The sequence below is a fragment of the Sciurus carolinensis genome, chromosome X (genome assembly GCF_902686445.1).
Source record: "Sciurus carolinensis chromosome X, mSciCar1.2, whole genome shotgun sequence".
NCBI lineage: Eukaryota > Metazoa > Chordata > Mammalia > Rodentia > Sciuridae > Sciurus > Sciurus carolinensis.
The window spans coordinates 7,434,176-7,453,512 of NC_062232.1; the positions used below are offsets into that span (position 1 = coordinate 7,434,176).

At 41.4% G+C, this 19,337-nt stretch overlaps 1 protein-coding gene across 5 annotated transcripts; it reads left to right on the forward strand.

Annotated features, from left to right (window-relative positions):
- The first annotated feature begins 504 nt into the window (after positions 1–504).
- On the forward strand, positions 505–13,547 carry LOC124971771 (holocytochrome c-type synthase). Of its 5 annotated transcripts, none has more exons than XM_047535500.1 (7): positions 505–628; positions 1,193–1,346; positions 3,677–3,828; positions 7,430–7,578; positions 8,647–8,766; positions 11,409–11,495; positions 12,101–13,547. In XM_047535500.1, exons 2-7 carry the CDS (start codon positions 1,235–1,237, stop codon positions 12,297–12,299), a joined length of 819 nt encoding a protein of 272 aa, XP_047391456.1. In that variant the 5' UTR covers positions 505–628; positions 1,193–1,234; the 3' UTR covers positions 12,300–13,547. The 5 variants fall into 5 exon arrangements, with proteins under 5 accessions (XP_047391456.1, XP_047391459.1, XP_047391457.1 ...); XM_047535503.1 differs by having other exon boundaries at positions 532–573; XM_047535501.1 differs by having other exon boundaries at positions 561–675.
- Positions 13,548–19,337: the final 5,790 nt, after the last annotated feature.

Below are 19,337 nucleotides of genomic sequence, written 5' to 3' on the forward strand. Positions count from 1 at the left end.
CTCCAACTTGTGATCCTCATGCCTCAGCCTCTCGAGTCACCGAGTCACCAGGATTACAGGCATGTGCCTGTGACCGCCCTACTGATGCTTCTTGAAACATTACTATGATTTGATTTGATCATTACAAATTGTCTACATGTATGGAATTATAGTACTGTACCCCATAAAGGAGTACAAATATATGTCAATTAAAATTTTAAAAATTTAAAACCTGACAGGATAACATTTTTTTTAAAAAACAGGATAAAATTTAAAACTACTCCAAAACACGCCCTCAGCAGCTCAAAGCATGTGTAGCAGAATTCTTCACTGTGCGGAAGCCTCTAGACCATTATGAAAGTCCCTGCCAACTCTGGAGTTGAAAAAGGCGCCGGGCCAGGAGGGGCGGGGCCGCGGGACCGGCCATCGTGATTATAGGTCAAAGTACAGAGGAGGCGGGACCCTCTCTATGATTGACAGAAGCCTTTCCTCAGCCTGCAGTTTGCTTCCGCGCACCCGGAAGTCCCGCCTTCGGAAAAGGAAGGAGCAGCGCGCGAGAGCGCCGGCGGTGACCGAGGCGACAGCGGTGACCCAGTGAGAGGAAGGCGGGGACGACAGCAGATCGCTGTCCTCGGGGCTTGGGTTGGAGGTTAGAGGCGGGGCCAGCCTCTCGGGGAAGCCTGGGGGAGGAATCAGGTGCGAAAGGTCGTGCTGGCCACGGTCAGTGGGGCCTGGGGACCATGGACTGGAGCAGGTGGGACGTGCGGGTATGGCGCGGGGAAGACGGGCAGTATCCTGCCCTCCTCTGTCCCTTCTTTCCTTTCTTGCATCCTTCTTTCCTCGAATTTCCGTATCTGTGCTCATCGCTAAGGCCTGGGGAGCTGGGGATCATGTCTGAGTTCAGTGTGCCTCGCCTCCCCTCCCCTCAGAAGACCCCTGGGTTGCACACCAGTTCTGTGACATGGTTTCTCACAGACCACTTCACCTCAGTCACTTAATTCCCGCTTCCTTAGAAACGTGCCCCCAGAGGGTAGGTTTCGCAGTTATTTCCCAAAGGGGGGCAATATATTAAATCCCAGTATCAAAGTGAGTATCCTGCCTAGTATGTACCCATGATAGGACGAAAAGGAAGAACAAGGGTTGGCCAGATTGAGTAACAAGGGAATAACACCATTCTAGGCATCAGCATTAATCTGTCTCTTTGCTTTGATAGCTGGAAATTTAAAATAGTTTGGAGTCAACACTGATTCCAACCATGGGTTTGTCAGCCTCTACTCCTGCTGTTCCAGTTCAGACCTCAGAAGCTTCAGATCATCAGGCAGCATCACCACCTTCAGGATGCCCAATGCATGAAGGGAAAATGAAAGGTAATTTACCTTCTGTCTAGAAAATAAAAGGTAATTCTCAAAATTTCTAAAGGAAGGGGTGGTATAGTTTGCTAGTGAGGCTTGTAGGCACCGTGGGGCTGCTTACCAATTTTGTGATTATAGACAGGTTAATTCTCTAAGTCTATCATCTGTAAGATGAGACTATAATAATATTATCTTAAAGGGTTATCATGATGATTAATTGAACTGCACAAGAGCAGTTATTGCTCCATAAATCACCCTGACTCCCCAAAGTTTTCCTGTACTTCCACGAGTGGATCTTAGGAGACATTTGCCCCTGCTGGGAGACATTTTTATCACAACTGAGATCAAAGGGTACTCCTGGTGCCTAGTGGGTGGAGACCAGGAGAACTACTAAATATCCTACAAGGCACAGGATGCCCCTCCAACAGAGAATATCCAGCCCAAATATCAAGAATACAAATGTTGTGAAACCTTGGTCCAGATCTATCGGTCTTCATAAATAAACTTTACTCCCATGTATGCTACAGTATCCTATAAAATAAGCCATCACCAAATGGACTTGTGGTCCATTCTTTCAGGGAAGAGCTGAAAATGAGAAGATTTTCTTTGACTTTTAGTCAGTGTATGTTGGCTTTAAATTTTTCATATTAAAGTTTGGCTTGAATCAGTAAGTCATGAGGGACAGAGACAATGTGACATGCTTACTGAATGCTAATGCTTGCAGAATAGTCTTTCATTTTCTGGACAAGCCAGCCCACTCTGACAGGTCACTGCCCATTCTGTGCCAAGCACTTCTGTTTTTGTTTTAATTTCTTCATGCACTTAGAGAGTAGTAGTGAATAAGAGATGAAAATCCTTTGTCTGATGAAAATCCTCTGTCTCATATTCATAATTCTGTGTGGTAGGTTTTCTATTTTATAGTCAAGGAGACTAAGGCTCAGAGTAATTAACCTATGTACTCCGAGTCACACAGGTTGTAAGTGGCAAAGCCATTGAAAACTCGGTGACCTTGGACAAGGACAGATCCAGTGCTCTTGTGGCATTGCTTCTTCCACGTATTGAGACAGATCAGATGAAGCAGCTGTGCTTCTGCTCTGAGTGTCCATCCCCAGGGAAATAAGAGAGTCTTCTTTCTGGTTTCATTTCATTTGCTGTCTATCCTAGAGCTGTAAGTCCAATTTATTTGCATTACTAAAGAATGTATTTGTAGATCAAAAGGGCTAATTATATAATGTGAAAAATATAACACGGTTTTCTTATTAACATGAGTTGGGATCAGTGCCCCAGAAAGGATTGATGTTTTGAATGGTAGAGAGGGAAGGTATAGCAAGTTTGCCTTCACCCCTCAAGTGGGAAACTGATGGGGTATGAGGAAATGAGTGCCTGGGAGGAGAGGCCTAAGGAAGGAAGTGAAAGGAAACTCATCTTTTCTCTGTACGGCACCAGCATTTGGTATATTCTGTTCTTGCTGCTGCCTGAGTCAAGGATTCCATTACAGAACAGCTGTTATTCCAGGCTGCAGTTTTCCAGGAGCCTGCCTGCTTTGAACTCTTAGACCAGCTTCTTAGTCCCCAACTTGACTGAATCAGGATCCAGGGACATTGTCTGCCCTTGCTGGTGCTCAGCCATTAGGCTCACACCCTCCCCCTTAAGAAGCACCTTAGATGGGTTGTGGGTTGTTTTCTTTAATGTCTCCCTTTTCTTACTAAATTCTTACTGTCTGCTGACAAGGAACAGCACCTTGGCCACCTGGTCATTCTCTGTGTCTTGTTTTAGTCTTGGCACTTGCTCCACATACAGAGTGGCATGGAGATTTTTCTCCAGTAGCCTTTATGAAATCCCTGCTCATTTTCTTCTGCTTCAGTACCTACGAGAGTACATCAATAACAGATGATTGGACTGCGATGGCGTTCTGGCTGGGGCTGGGCCTGTCTGAATTAATGGCTGGAAGTTAAGGAGACTCAATGAATTGTGGCCCAGCCTCCACTTAGGTTGTTTTTACAGCTCCCAGGTGCTGTTCCAAGCAGGAACCTTCTAGCCTATTGCTAACATTATGGCATAGCAATACATATTATTGCATCTGCTGAGATATTTTCATTTATTTTTGCTGGGAGCATAATTTAATCATAGAATGGGGGTGTTTCTCTTTCAGAAGTAAAGTAAATTTATAGAATCTTCTCCTCATCTGCAGTTTTTAGAACATTAGATAGCTTAATTCTTGGCAGCTTTAAACAGAAGAAACAGTTTTTCCTATGGTGGTCAGAACTTCAGCTCCTTAGGACCCCAATTGAGAGAGCCAGATGTTATGCTTTTGTGGTGACAGTTTTTATACTTGATTATTTCAGGCTGTCCAATGAGTGCAGAATCCTCTGCTCAAACCTGTGAGAGCAAAACATACTCTGTGCCTGCCCACCAAGATCGTGCATATGAGTATGTGGAGTGTCCTGTTACAGGCGCTGCTGCTAAGAATAAGGAGAACCTGGATCCTTCAAATCTGGTAATCGGTACTATTTCCTTCTTCCTGGAACATTTTATGAATAATTGCTTTTACAGACTTCTAAGTCAATCAGTAGACTGCTGGAATAGATTCTTCTGTTCTTTGAAAACTGAAGTTTGGTTTGCATCTACAGTGAAAATCTAGAATGTGTTACTAAACAGAGTTTCAGAGAGTACCTAGGAAAGAAAACAGTGATTACAAAGGGGCAGAGTAACTTTACTACAAATAAGTCATACCAAATGAATATTTTCTCATGTGAGAGAGTTATTAGATGGTAGCAAGAAATTCCTTAAAGAGCATAGCTAGAGATAGTAAAGTGTTTTGGTTGTCAGGAACCTTGTAGGCATCTTACAAGATTGGGTGCTTCTTCAGGCACTATTAGGAGCCAGCCATATGTTAATTGCTAGGATAGTAAAGTGTCATCTGACTGACAGCAAATTTAATGCCATCAAGAAATGAGGATGAGGTATCTGTGGCTTCTCTCTATTTTATGATAGCCAGACAACATAGGGAATTGTGGTCTCCCATTTGGAATCACATTTTAGTGGAGAAACAGACAGACTTGGGCTTGTACTTTAGAGAGCCACAAGATGGCTCTCTAAATCAAGAATGTTTAGAAAATTTAGTGAATCAGGCACATTTGAAGGAACTAGAAATAGCTTGGAAAAGAGATACAACAGCAGTATTCTCATCAAGAACCGACAAACTGTGGTCCACGATCTATATCTGGCCCTCTACCTGCTTTAGAAAATAAAGGTTTGTTGACATACAGTCATGCTCAGTCCTTTATATGTTATTTGTCACTGCTTTCACACTATAGAGAAAGCAGCAGCAGAGTTGAGTAGTGTGACTGTGTGGCACACAAACCCAAAAACATTGGTTATCTGGCCCTTGACAGAAACAGTTTATTTGAAGGCTCGTGTGGAAGGCAGTCTTAGTGGAGTGCCCAAGGATAAATGGGTAGTGTCAGCTATAACATCTACTATAAGAGGCCACTTAGAAATAAACAGTAGCAATAGAACCAACCTTCACACAATGGGCTCACGGAAGCAATGTTAAGTTGCCTGTCTGTTGGAAACATTTGCTTAGTAGATATTTAGAGTTCCTCCAATATGCTGAGGACTCTCCTAAGCTAGTTACAAAGATGCATAGGACATAGCTTGTGAACTGATTCACATTCTAGTAGATGCCAGATGAGAAAAGAGGCAACTACAGTTCAGTGTACTCATTTACAGAGAAAAAAGCCCAGGGTTATTTGGGAGGGATTAATATCCTAGACCTCAGGTTCAAGAACAGGGAAGGGATTGTTGTCAAACCTCAGTAAGGATGCTGCCAAACTATAAGGAAATGGCTGTGTCAAAGAAGTTGGATGAAATCAGGGTTTCTTACCCTTGGTGCTATTGACACTTGGAGCTTGGTAATTCCCTCTTTTGGGAGTTGCCCTGTGCACTGTAGGATATGCAGCATTAGCCCTGGAATTTACCCACCAGATGCCAGGAGAACCTCTCTTCTCAGTTGTGACCATCAAAAATATCTCTAGACATTTCAAAGAGTACCCAAGTAGACCAGTGGTCCAGATTATCTCTAATGGCCTAGTGGTTCAGAAAATGAGCCTTTTAGAATCTTAGAGCTCTATACTCTTGTCCCAGGGGATCACTATAGGTAGTGAGAATACTAATAACAGCTATTCTTGTGGTCATTTTTGATGCATTGAAGCAAAGTACCATATACTCTTTCCTTTATCCTCATAACAACTTCATGTGGTCATTGTTTCTAATGTCCTTGTTTTAGAACTGAAGATACTGGGCATGAGTGAGTGAGCAGTTTGCCCCATTACACTCAGCTAGGAAGTGGCAAAACCAAACTGTTTTAGTCAACTATTTTGCTGCTGTGACTAAATGATCTGACCAGAACAATTTTAAAGGAGGAAAGGTTTATTTGAGAGCTCACGGTTTCAGAGGTCTTAGTCTCTAGAAGGATGGCTCCATTCCAGGGGATTCAGGTGAGGCAGAATATCATGGTGGAAGAGTGTAGCAGAGCAAGGCAGCTCACATCATCAGGAAGCAGAGAGAGAGAGATAGACTGTCTCCACTCTCCAGTTACAAAATATATACCCCAAAGTCATGCCCCTTTCCAGTCTCCTCCAGGCACACCCTACCACTTCAGTTACCTATCAGGGGAGTAAATCACTGATTGGGTTAAGACTCTTACAACCCAGTCATTTCTTCTCTGAACCTTCTTACATTGTCTCACATGTGAGCTTTTGGGGGACAGCTCATATCCAAACCATAACACCAAACTGAAGCCCATCTGCCTCAGATTTGTGTCCTTTAAAATGCTAGTGGTGATAATACAGGCAGGCAGTGCAGAGCTTATCATACAGAACTCTTCTGCTACTGTAACTCGAAGTAGGGCCCGTGTTATGGCTGAGACTTTTGTTTTTTCCATATTTTTTACTGGTGCATTATAATTACACACAATGGCAGGATTCATTGTTATATATTTGCAGATGCACATGATATAACCATATAATTTGGCCAATATCATTCAAATATTAATGTGTATCTGTTAGAAAATTATTCATACTTCTAATACATAAAGAAGTTCTAGCCAGTTTTCAACCTGGGGTACTTGCCAGGGGACAGCTGACATGTCTGGAGACAGTTTGGTTATCACAACTGGGCAGGAGAGGTACAACTGGGTAGAAACTGGAGATTATGCTGAATTACCTACAGTGCTCAGTGTAACAGAACCCCTTAGCCAAAATCATACAGCCCCTAAAATCAACAGAGCTGAGGATGCAAGAACCTGGCCTAGGCTGGGTGTTAACATAATAGTACTGACTTCTGACCCCTGTCTGGGAAAACGGATTCTGCCACACCTTCTGGTCTGGCATTACTGAAATGCAAATACTCATTCATATTGTGTTCAACCCAAAGTGTGAAAGCATAAACAGAATCATATAGGTAATGAATGTTTAAAAAGAAAGTGCCATTATATGTATAGTCTGTGAGATTTTCTTAAGAAGTTCAAAAGAGTGAATAGTCATTTTTGAAAAGCCTGTCATAAACAGGTGTTTTTTTTTTGGTACAAGGGATTGAACCCAGGGACACATAAACACTGAGCCACATCCCCAGCACCTTTCTTTTTTTAAATTTTTATTTTGAGACAGGGCCTCTCTTAAGTTGCTGAGACTGGCTTTGAACTTGTGATCCTTCTGCCTCAGCCTCTCCAGCTGCTGAGATTATAAAAAGGTTTTAGAAATGCTTGCAGCTTATGATACTAGTTTTTACTTCCTTGTCCTTGGTGACATTGCTTCTAAATTTGTTCAAAAGAGAAAGAGATCAAAAATTTAACCACAGTGTCTATTTACTATTTATGAGAATTTAATCATGGAAGAAAAACAACTTCAGTATTCTGAAACTTCAAAACAGCCCAAATATTTGGGAGGCTTGAAGTTTTGATGATGTCAGTGGGTTGGGGGGAACCTGTGCTTTGTGTGTGATCCATTGTTTTCCAGTAGATACTTAATTGTATTCATATATTTTACTTTATATCATATTTCTAGCATTTACAAAACAAATCTACTTACTTTATTTAGATGCCACCACCTAATCAAACACCAGCTCCAGATCAGCCCTTTCCTTTGTCTACTGTCAGAGAGGAGTCATCCATTCCACGAGCAGATTCAGAGAAAAAGTGGGTTTATCCTTCTGAACAGATGTTCTGGAATGCAATGTTGAGGAAAGGGTAAGTGAATGAATATATTGTTTAGAATATACATTTTCTTGTCAAATTTTTCTAAGAATTAAATGTTTTTTTTACCCTAAAAACATGTAGCAAATTTTAAATGACTTAATTAGCTTATAATCAGCAGAATTTTCAGACTTGTGAGAATATAAGTTCAAGGCCAATGTTTGAGGTTAGGGTTCTCCAGAGAAACAGAACCAACAGAATAGGGAGAAAAGGGCAAGATTTATTATCAGGAATTGACTCACATGATTATGGAAGCTGAAAAATCCCTCTACATTTGGCAAGCTAGAGACCCAAGAGAGCCAATGGTATAGTTCTAGTTTGAGTCTAAAATCCTGAGAACCAGGAGTTTGGATGGTATAAGTTCTGGTCTGAAAGTTGGCAGGCTTGAAACCCAGGAAGAACTGATATTTTAGTGTGAGTCCAAAAACAGGAAAAGATTAATGTTTCACCTCAAGCTTCTATTCATGGAAAGATCAGCCCTTTTGTTACATTTAAGCCTGCAAGTGATTGGATGTGGCCCACCCATGTGGAGTAGGGTAGTCTGCTTTACTCATTCCATTGACTGAAATGTTCATCTCATTCAGATCATCCTCACTGACACACTTAGAATGTTTGGCCACATGTCTCCATGGCTCCATCAGGTTGCACATAAAATTGACCATCATAGCCAATAATAGCTTTTTTCTTTTAACGGGAAGAAACACTAATATAGAAAATGCTTTTTAAAAAGCTGGGACATCATTAATCAGTGCTACTAACTGAAGAAATGTTACTTTAAGAATAGATTTTTCCATCAATCTGGCTTTTGGAAACTCAGTGAAATGAGATTAACCTCATTATTAATCTTCAATTCTAATATTTATGTGGTAGCTTTGGATTTATAGCACTACTCCATGATCACGCATGAGTAAATCTTCAAAATGAGTCTAGATTCATTGAATTAATAGAAAATGAGCATTCTTAGTTTTTTTTGTAATTTATAAATCACTTTATGAATATGTGGATTAACTTCTTGGTATTATCAGTAATGTTCATTACATTTTACCAAATGTTCTTTTATAGGTGGAAGTGGAAGGATGAGGATATTAGTCAGAAAGATATGTATAATATCATTAGAATTCACAATCAGAACAATGAACAGGCTTGGAAGGAGATTTTGAAGTGGGAAGCTCTTCATGCTGCGTAAGTATGTTTCAGATCTTAAAACAATCTTCCCAGTATCTTTTGTATTGCATATCAACTTTCTACAGTTTTAACATTTTATTAAAATAATTTGCTATTCAAATAAAACTGGCCTGTTCCAGTCATTATTGTTGTGGGACAGATTGCTCCCCCTTAGTCATATGAAAAACAGCAACCATTTTTATTAGGCTATGGACTTGGTGGATCTAGAATGCTGAAAAGGCAGAGATAGCTCCTCTCTACTCCCTGATGGCTGGGTCCTCTGCTGCCAAGTCAGTTGTCATGGATAACTGTGTATCCCTGAGCTGGGAACTTCTGAAGGCTTCACCATTTACTTGTCCAGCAGGTTGTGCTGGCCTTCTTTTAGGCCAACCTTCTCATGACTTCTAAATGTTGACCGTTTTGGCTTCCTCACATCATGGTTGCCAGGATCTAGGAGCTAGAGTTCCAAAAAGCACCAAGTGAAGCTGTGTCTTCTTTTCTGACCTAGTCTCAGAAGTACCATAGGGATACAGGCCTGCCCAGGTTCAAGGGGAGGGGACAGAGACACTATCTCTCAGTGAGAGGAGTTTCACAGCCCATTGAAAGAACAACACCTGGGAAAAGAGATACTAAAATGCTCTCTGTCCCAAGCCAGATAGGAAGGTGCTTTTGTTCCCTCAGTAGTATTTATTGAATCCCTATTAGGAATAACCCTAAAGAGATGTCTTAACATGGGGCTCCTTTTCTCAGGGAGATTTGGTAAATGTAGTCATGAATATGCTTGTGGTGATAGGACCTGAGTCTGTAGAGACCAGTGGTTCTCAGCACCATCTGGAAAGTTTTTTACGACCCTGCATGCTGGACCCCACCTCAGGGTGTCTGACTCAAGTCAGTCTGGAGTGGCACCCAGATTTGGATTTATAGAGCAATGCTGATGTTACTGGTTCCAGGGATTTCACTTGTGGAAGTGTAGGGATGGGGCATGTCAGCCCAAGAACCAGATCATACAATCTGTGGTTTGCATTTCAGATTCCTTAAAAAATTGATTAATTTGTTTCTTGGCTAAAATTCACTTGTTGATTTAAGGTTTTTTCCCTCAGTTTGTTTTTAATATTTGCCATCTGCAGTTCATTAGTGGCACTTCCTGGGTGTCACTAGCCAGGCCCCAGGCCTGTGATGAGGGAATAATGCTGCAACCACATTGCCTGTCAGTAATCCATAACCTGAAGGAGTCACACTCCCAGCTTGCTATGAGGGGAGCCACAAGCGTCTGCAGTGACCTTGATTGAAAGTGTGCTCTAATTAAAACTGTCTGCTCATTATTTATAGCATGTTCGTGGGACAAAGGCAAGAGAGAAGAGGGAGTTTGTCAGTTTTTGCTTCCTCTCCAGTCATTTTACAATTTTGGCAAAACTAGGTAGGCCTTAAAAAAACCATGACAAGGTCTCCAGGAGAGTTTGACTGGATCAGGTTCACTTCTTTGCCTGTGACCTTCTTGAAAAGACAAACTAAGGAGTAGGTCCTAAAAGGAAAACTCAGTAACTCATGGTCCTCAAATAGGGCTCCTTATGCTTTCAATACTTTTTCCCTTTCCACTTGGAGAAACACATCAAGATGGAAACCTGTCTCATCAGGGAGAGCGGCTAACAAGTTAGAGGGCCTCATGTCTTGACTGCCTTCTCCCCTTCACTGGGGAAGCAGCTCTCTACCTATTGTACAGGTGGACCATGCCCTCCATGAGGGCAGGGTCTTGTGCATACTGCTGCACCCCACTGCCAGCAGAAGGCTGAATTCGCAACTGGGTTTTGTGGGCAGAGTAAGTGGATTCTCTAGCTAGAACTTTGTCACCCCTCAGTTTATGTGTAGTTATTTATTTAAGGAGTGAATCCAACATGAATTACTACTGGTTCCTAGGAATTCATTCATCATTTTTCTTCCAAATGGTCGTTAATTATTTTGAAATGAAACGAGTACAGTCATCCCACAGTGTCCACAGGAGATTGGTTCCAGGACTCCCCAATGATATCTAAACCATTGGATGCTCAATCCTCTTATATAAAATGGCATAGTTTTTGCAGATAACCTATGCACATTCACATGGATTCTTTCTTAGAATAGCTAATGAATGTGAATGATATGTAAATAGTTGTTATACTGTATTATTGAGGGAATAATGAAAAGAAAAATGTCTACATGTTCAATACAGATGCAGTTATTTTTTTCAAATATTTTCAATCTGCACTTGGTTGACTCTGCAGGTGTGGAACCCATGGATACAGAGCTAACTGTATAGAATTTTCTTATGTTTGTCTGACAAAAGCCCAGCTGCTCAATGCAAAAGAGAAGCAAGATACACAATACTTAACACTTCTTTGTTTTTTCTGAGGATATGCCTAACTTCCTGCCTCAAATGGAAGGGCCCTGGCAGTGCAGAATTCTGGAGGGAGTGGACGAAAGTGAAAGGCACCCAATCCAGAAGGAAAGGCATATTTTCAATAAATAGTGACATTTTATTTGAATTGTTTTAGATGCTGCTTTATCAATGCAGTATTATTGTGAAACGCATACAGGAATATGTATATTATTGAAAAACTGGAACATCATCCTTGTCAAAGGAAAGAAAGTATTTTAATAGGCTTTTCTTCTTTGGCATTTCCCAGGGAGTGTCCCTGTGGTCCATCATTGATCCGATTTGGAGGGAAAGCAAAAGAGTATTCACCAAGGGCAAGAATTCGTTCCTGGATGGGGTGAGTGTCAGAGCCAAAATGTTATTTTGCATTCTTCAGATCAGGGTCAACTTTCTCTTGGCACCAAAGAGTCTAAGAACTGCAGTGCCATCTTCTAAAACTCACTCAGTGTTCAGCTACAGATTTCTTTCTCTCCTTGAAGTTTGCTCCTCAATGGGTAGATGTATTAAGATATAGTGGCTAGCTTACTATTTAATTATCCGAGGATCCAACTGAATTCTCTTCTATATTCTCAGATCCATCTTTTACTCCTCCTGTAATCTTTGGGTTCATCTTAGTGTTCCTGCCCTTTCTTCCTAGTAGTTTTTTCTTAGCCCACACTTGGACATATGTAATGTCTCAGCTGACCTTCCTGGCCCAGGTCTCTTTCCTGTGGACCTTATTCCTTTGTAAGGGAATGAGCAGTCTTGTGACCTGGACTCATCACAGTCATTCAGTTCCATGTTCCCTTAGCCCTGGAGACTGATCGTCTGAGCCTCACTTTTCCAGTTAGGTGTTTGCTATTGAGAGAGCAGGCATGTGCTTCTTCTCAGCCTTTCTCACTGCTCAACTAGCACCAAGTGCCCAGCCAGTGATTTACACTAACCAGCATGCTTTCATTCCAGGTATGAGTTGCCCTTCGACAGGCATGATTGGATCATCAACCGCTGTGGCACGGAAGTTAGATATGTGATAGATTACTACGATGGTGGCGAAGTCAACAAGGACTACCAGTTCACCATCCTGGATGTCCGCCCTGCCTTGGATTCGCTCTCAGCAGTATGGGACAGAATGAAAGTTGCTTGGTGGCGCTGGACATCATAACCACTGTTTTGTTTGTGATGCAAAGTATAAACTATTTTTTTCTGAGAGATACATTAAACTATTTTCCCCAAACTGAATTGCACTCACAATGTAATGGGACCTTCAAGTGGGTAATCACACTTCATCCTCCACTTAGCAAAGGACCCTTGCTTCATTCAGTTTTGAGCTGCATTTTGCCTTGCAGTTTATAGCAGATCGTTCTAAGTTTTCTTCTCATTTGGTTTAAGTGGGAAGCAGTCCCTCAGTTTGTCCCTTAGCTGCAATATTGCCTGTGTATTTCATCTAGAAAAGTCTGAAAAACTTCTGAAAAAGAGTTCTTAGAAAGCTGCTTTTTTCTTACTGTTTTCTCAGGAATATTTGAGAGGTAAAACCTGAAAGTCAGTGCACTACTCATGAACTTTTACCTGGTCAAACCTTTTAACTAAAATCATTTATTATAGATAAGCAATATCTTTTTTATAAAAGACTATTATTTCTGAAGTCCCTACAATTTAGTCGAGACCCTGAACAAAATGCAAAGCCATACCCTTGCACTCAGCAAGACTAAGGCATGTCTTGGCTCTCTAAATTCTCATTTATATGCATTTTTCAGACTGGGCCTTGTTAAAGAAGTTTCAACTCACCATGAGGTGCTGATGCAAATACTTTGAAACATATATTTTAATTTTTAAAATACTTCCCTGTTGTTCAGATATGTAACTCTGCTCTCCCAAAATAGGTCTCTTCATTGTCCCTAGAATTTCAAATATTCCAACTTTGAGTCCCATTCCTTCCTCCATTTAAAGCCTTCACCCTGGTTGAGCTAATCTAGATTTAAAAATCTGGCTCAAGTCACAGTGCCAGTGATTATATTTAGCTGAGTATTAACATTCACAAGAAGAGTATTTTTCTCACATGTAGTATGTTTGCATCAATTCACTGTCTCAATTTTTATGTTTTCAGAAAACTTTAAGCTTGCTGTTGAAATTTCTTGTATCAGTAACCCAAAAACTGTTCTAATTATAGCAGCATGTTACAAATGACTATTTTTAAAAGTGTTAATATTAAATCCTTTAATTTATCCTGAATACTGTATTGTTAAATTAGTGGATGGAATTAGCAGTCTATGAGTGATTAATTTGGTATGGATTTCTTGGGTGTGCCAGTTTTGTGTGGAGTTTCAAGAATCCATCAAGCTTAAGTTCTACATGTCAGAATATTTGTACATTTTTAAATAAAGCTGATAGTTAACAGGTTTTGAAAATCTTTTCGAGGAACCTTATAGTTAATTTTTCTTCAGACATGCAGTCTCTACAAAAATAATGTCATAGTCTCCCTACCTGTGTCAGGTTTTCTCTCATCTGTAAATCATATTTTTTTAAACTGTAGAGGAAAATATTTATTGTTGGCTTTTTTCCTGGTCCTAACTGCTGTTGATTGAATATAGAACAAAGAATTATGAGAAACAAAGCATTGCAACTGGAAATTGAAAATTAAGCCACATGCAAAAGGTTTCAGCCCTGTTACAGGGCTCCAGTCTTTTTTGAAACAGACAATCTTGAAAGTAAACTGTCAAGTGAACTTGATGACAAGGTCAACAGTTTAATATACCCTTTTACCACTTCAAGAAAGGACTATATATATAGCCTACTGGTTACTCAGAGCTACTGTGTCTAGATTACTCTTGATTGTTTCTGGGATCAGGACTTCTCTGCTCTGAAAGGAGTTTTCACATATAACTTGACATTAATTTTGGATCATCTCTGGGTTTTTAAGCTAAGTCTCATGGAAAAATACTATTTAGAATTAGAACACATTACTATACATCTGGCAAAATATTAGTAGATGGGGATTCAAACTGGGATTGCATTTTAACATTGAGTATTCTGATGAATTCAGTAGCTAACATTGATGAAATGTTTATGTCCACCCTTTGCATCTTACTGAGAATAGAATATTGCAGAAGGTACATCCACTGCCTTCAGGAAATTCAGTCTTTTGGAGGGTAGTATGTAAATGAAATGACAGAATTAGTAGAATTCCAGTTTAAAGAATACATTGTAATAACAGGAGGGGTGCAAATTCACATAAGAATTTTTGAGTATATATAGTTACTAATTTTCTTACTGAGTCACCAATATGGTTATTGCTCCCTAGTGAAAGTGACACATCTGTAGTTCCCATCTCACCTTTGTGGTGACTATGGGAGTTGTTTATAGACTTGAGGCTGTTTGTGTGGTAATTAACAATGTGTGGAAGACAGACAGCTTGTTTGGAGTCTTTGCTCTGCCCTTTACTTGATATGCAATCTTGGTGTCTCTGGGCCTCAGATTTTGCCACTGTCAAGTGAAAATAATCGAACAGACCTACCAGATTTGTCTTGCAGGTTCTCTGAGATGAGACCTGAGAGCACTGTTCTCCATCACCCTGTGACCAACAAGAAGTAAAGTGAGATTATGGAACAGGGATAGAAATAACAGTGCTGACACATACTCCACAGTCTAGCATCCTCTGACCCTATTCCCTTGAGAAGATTCTATTTAGGAGGCAAACAGCAGGCTGTATTCCTGATTTTCATCAGTTTAAGTATTAGTGGGTATATGGGTGTCTTCCATAAGCAAGCTCATATTATTTAAAATCACCAAAGGACATCTTTAAAAAATATGTAAACATGACGGTGACATTTGGTCTACTGAATATGCAAGTTCCCACTTGACAAAAATAAAGAGTATGATTAAGCTCTTGTGTTTCCTTATCTAAAATATAGCTCTGTGAGTGCAGAAAACAAATCTATAAATACTAAGGAATGGTTAGGAAGGGTTTAAAGGAGAATCACTAAAAATATTGCCATGAAGCTGGAAAGGGCTGGGAAAATACTGTACAAATCCAGAATAATAGTTCTCTCCCTCCTTTGCAGTGGTTTCTTAAATTTCCTTTAAGAAAATGGAACTGAAGTTGTAGATAATACATCATGGATAAAGTTCATTTAAGAAGGAAGTGGCACTACTGACCTAAAGCACCCAGAAAAGTAAATGGCCCCGTGTTGAAAGATTAGTGAATAATGTGCTATGTTTATATGCCTTCAGCTAAAATCTAATGTATAATCATTTTGATTTCCTGTTTCAGCTGGATTTTTTAAAAGTATGGTTTGACAATGTTCAAAGCATTATTTGGGATCTTGTTGCCTCTCTCTCTTTTGTGGTTTCCCTAGCAAGTTGCTTCTCAAACTTCTGTGTAGATCAGAATGCCCTGGAAGGCTTATTAAAACACAGATGGCTAGGCCTCAGCCCAGAGTTCCTGATCCAAAAGGCTCAGGCTGGCAGGGAATTTGCCTTCCTAATGAGCTCCCAGGAGATGCTGCTGCTACTGGGCCATAGACCACAATTTGAACCTCACTTTCCTCTGCCGAGTCCTTTCAGATTCCACCCCACCATCACATATTACAGTTACTGTAATACAAAGCTGCTCCCCCGCCCTTTGCATCACAACCTAGCTTGTCAGTCTGAAAGCGCTCTCCCCGCCCTTTCCACTGCAGCCATTTTCCCCGCCTCTCAACTACTTGTCACTCTGTGAACATCCTAGCTAGCTGTTGGTTCATCAGTCAGCTTGCAAGTATCCTTCTCCATTATTGGTACCCTGTTAGTCCGGTGGAATTCAACTGCTTAAGAGTAGCTACCCTGCCATCTTTTCTCATGTTTTCTCTCCCCCTGACTCTCTTTCTCCTCCTCACTTTTCACACTCTCTCTTGCACGCGCCCTTTCTCTTTTCCTCTCATTTTCTCTCTTAGCCAGCAGGGAGACACTCTGGCGTGGTTTTCCTGGGTTTTCTTACAGTTACCACATATTCACATAGCCTTGGGTCAAAGTTCAAGCAGGAGATGTGAATGTGAATGTTCTATAGAAATACCATTTTTCCAATTTTCCTTATTCCCCATTTCTTCCCTAGAGTCTCCCTTCTCCCCTCAGTTCTGAAGGTTGCATAATTTTACCATGTTTTGCTAATAACAACAACTTTTCCTTGGAAAGTTTATCTCCCATGACTTGTAGGTGATGGCAATAGAGCAGAATGACAAAGGGTTGATGATGATTGTCCCCCCCAGAGTGGCTCATAGGAAACCCCTGTTGCATTGTGTGCTGCTTCTATGTGAATTGTGGTCTTGAGAGGAAAACACTTTGGTGGTACTGCTCCCTGATCAGCCCAGGTGTTCTGGGTTGTCCCCAAGACTTGACCTTTGCTCACCATATTACTTTGCCAGGGCAGCTGTAGCCAAGTGCTACAGATGGAGCTTAAACAACAGAAATTATTCTCTCAGTTCTAGAGGCCAAAAGTCCAAGATCGAGGTGTTATCAGGGCCATACTCCCTTTGAAGTCTATAGGGAAGGATCTGTTTGAAGTCTTTTTCCCAGCTTCCAGTAAGTTCTTCCACTCTTGGCAACATAATGCCAGTATTCATATGGTGTTCACCTGTGTGCATGTCTGTCTCTGTACCCTAATTTTCCCTTTTTATTAAGAAACCAGTTATGTTATGTTAGGATCCCCTTTCGATGCCCTTATCCTAACCCCTATTTCCAAATAAGGTCTCATTCACTGGTACTGGGGAATGGACATAAAACTTTTTTAGCCAGGGAATGTGGGGCGGCAGGGGTGGGGGGATCAACACAATTCCAACTCACGTTAGCAGAATGACTATGAAAAAATTCATCCAGGTCCAGCGTCTGAGCCCCATCATTGCTGAATTGGTCATCTCCTTTGGGTAGATCAAGGAACAGCTCTGCCCCCACCCTTAGAGGACATCTGTTTCACTCATTAACCCAACATTGATCCTGAGTAGGGCTTGCTGCCTGATGCACATAGAGACCAATACTGTTGCACCAGATTTTTGCAAAAAGAAAAGTTTTTGTTGAAGATCAACTGACAAGGAGGCCAGAGGCACTCTCAAATCTGTCTCCCCCATCAGTTCTTAGCAAGGGAATGAAAGCACCCTGTGAAAGGGAAAGAGATTGATTGACTGTAACTGGGTCTTGACAGAATAGTCTACACCTGCTTCACCAGCTCAGGTGGATAATTGTGGCCCATCCTGCCACTGTTGATGGCACCCCTTGCTTTCTAATCTAGGTCAGCAAGCCCCCTGTTCTTATGCCTCCAGTTCCTCTCAGGAGAAAAATGTGTTCCATAAGACTCTCAACGTCTTTTTAGGTCAGGTCCTAGGGTTTTGCACCTGTCCTAGAAACCACCTATGTCCCAGCTCTCACAGTTTTAAAAGGAGGAAAGTTGTTTTATGACTCAGTTTAAACATTACATTTGGTCTTGGAACTAGGGAAGTATCTTAGTCTGTTCAGGCTACTAGAACACCATAAACTAGGGACCTTAAATAGACATTTATTTCCCATAGTTCTGGAAGCTGGAAGTACAATATCAAGGAGTGGCAGACTTGGTGGGTGATGGGGGCCCTCTGCTCAGATGGTACTTCTCCCCACGTCCTCACATGGTAGAAGGAGCAAAGGAGCTCTCTGAGGTCTCTGGCACTAATTCTACTCTTCTTTCCTCATGATTTAATCACCCCAAGGTTCCCCACCTCCAAATCCCATCTCCTTGTGGGTTATAAATTCAGACCATAGGAGCAGGGAACCATACATTTAAATATAACACTGGAGAAATTATAACAAGAAATGTGAATAAAAATATGATGGCAGAGATAGAAACACAGAAGGGAAGAAGAGTGAAAGGAGAAGAATGGAGTGGGTTTTGCCTATCAGAAACATTATCCACATTCTGGGATGGAGCAAGGTGTTTTTGCTTTACTTTGGAATTATATTCAGATGGGAAGGAGCCCTGTAGAGGCGTCAGGAGTCTGTGCTCCCACTCTCAACTTGCCGCTGGCTCGTGAAACCTCCTCAGGCCATGACCCTTTTACCTCCTTGCCCCCCAGGCTACTGACCTATACTACAAAGGAATTCCTGTTTTGAAATTTCTTACTTCTTATCCAGCAAGCAAAGTGACCAGGACTGGCTGCATTGTTTGCAGGGTCCAGTGGAAAATGCAATGGGGTGGGGGGTTGTTGATAAAAGTAAAATTTCAAGAAGGCATTACCAGAACATTCAAATAAGCAATTGCAAAGGTCACATGCCATAAAGCCAGCCCTGACTGGAAATGTAACATCCCTCATATCTTCCAAGTTCTCCCTAAGGTGTTTTCTTCACTTCCCAAAGTTCTTTGTCATGTAGAGATGTTTCTTGCCGAATGCAGGGAGCATTTGGTGCTGTCATGGGCATTTCTCTGACTTTTCACCTTAGGATGGATGGATGGATGGATGGGTGATTGGTCTCACCTATTAATTCATTTGCTCAACAATGTATAGATTGCTACCAGGTAACCAGCTGTTGGGATACTGAAGTCAGAATTGGGGACAGGCAGTTAGTGTAGAAATCGAGGAAATGGAGGCCATGAAAGCCACCTTCCTCTAGAAGTTGGAGACTGCCCCTGGGAGAATGGAATGTCAAGGATCTCCAGAGCCCATTGATTACCAAATTTACTTGCCCTTATCAAAGACAGCAGGCAAGGAGCTGCTAATAAATGCCCCCTGGGCCCTCCCCCTGCCCAGTCGCTTCTCACTTTATGCATCTCACCTGCAAAACCAGACCTAGTCACATAGGCAGGAAGGAGAGATAAGCGGGGAGAGAACTGGAGAACAAAAGAGACCTTCACCTATAAAAGATGTAGGGCGTGCTTGCTTCTTGGAATTCTAGAACATCAGCCATGGCCCCCTTCTCCCCCTCGGGAGAAGTCTGTATTATTACTACTTTCAAATAAAACCTGCTCAATCTGCTTGCCTTGACGTGCTTCTCTAGTGTTCAAACTTCAACATTAGAGGGAGCAGAACTCGTCACTGGTAAACAGCAGTATCAATACTTGCTTGAGTTTTGGGACTTGGAAGCATCTGCTGCCATTCTCACAGTACCCTTCAAAAGAGTTACATTTTTTTTCTTAGCCGAGACATGGTTGAAAGAAGATCTAGAAGGGTCTTATCTGTCTCTCTAGCCTTGAGACCCAGGATTGGGC

Bases quoted from the DNA above. Each gene is read 5' to 3' on its own strand.
- LOC124971771 (XM_047535500.1), top strand. From the start codon at position 1,235: ATGGGTTTGTCAGCCTCTACTCCTGCTGTTCCAGTTCAGACCTCAGAA. The intron at 7,579-8,646 runs GTAAGTGAATGA...GTTCTTTTATAG, and splicing joins AATGCAATGTTGAGGAAAGG to GTGGAAGTGGAAGGATGAGG. The intron at 11,496-12,100 runs GTGAGTGTCAGA...CTTTCATTCCAG, and splicing joins AGAATTCGTTCCTGGATGGG to GTATGAGTTGCCCTTCGACA.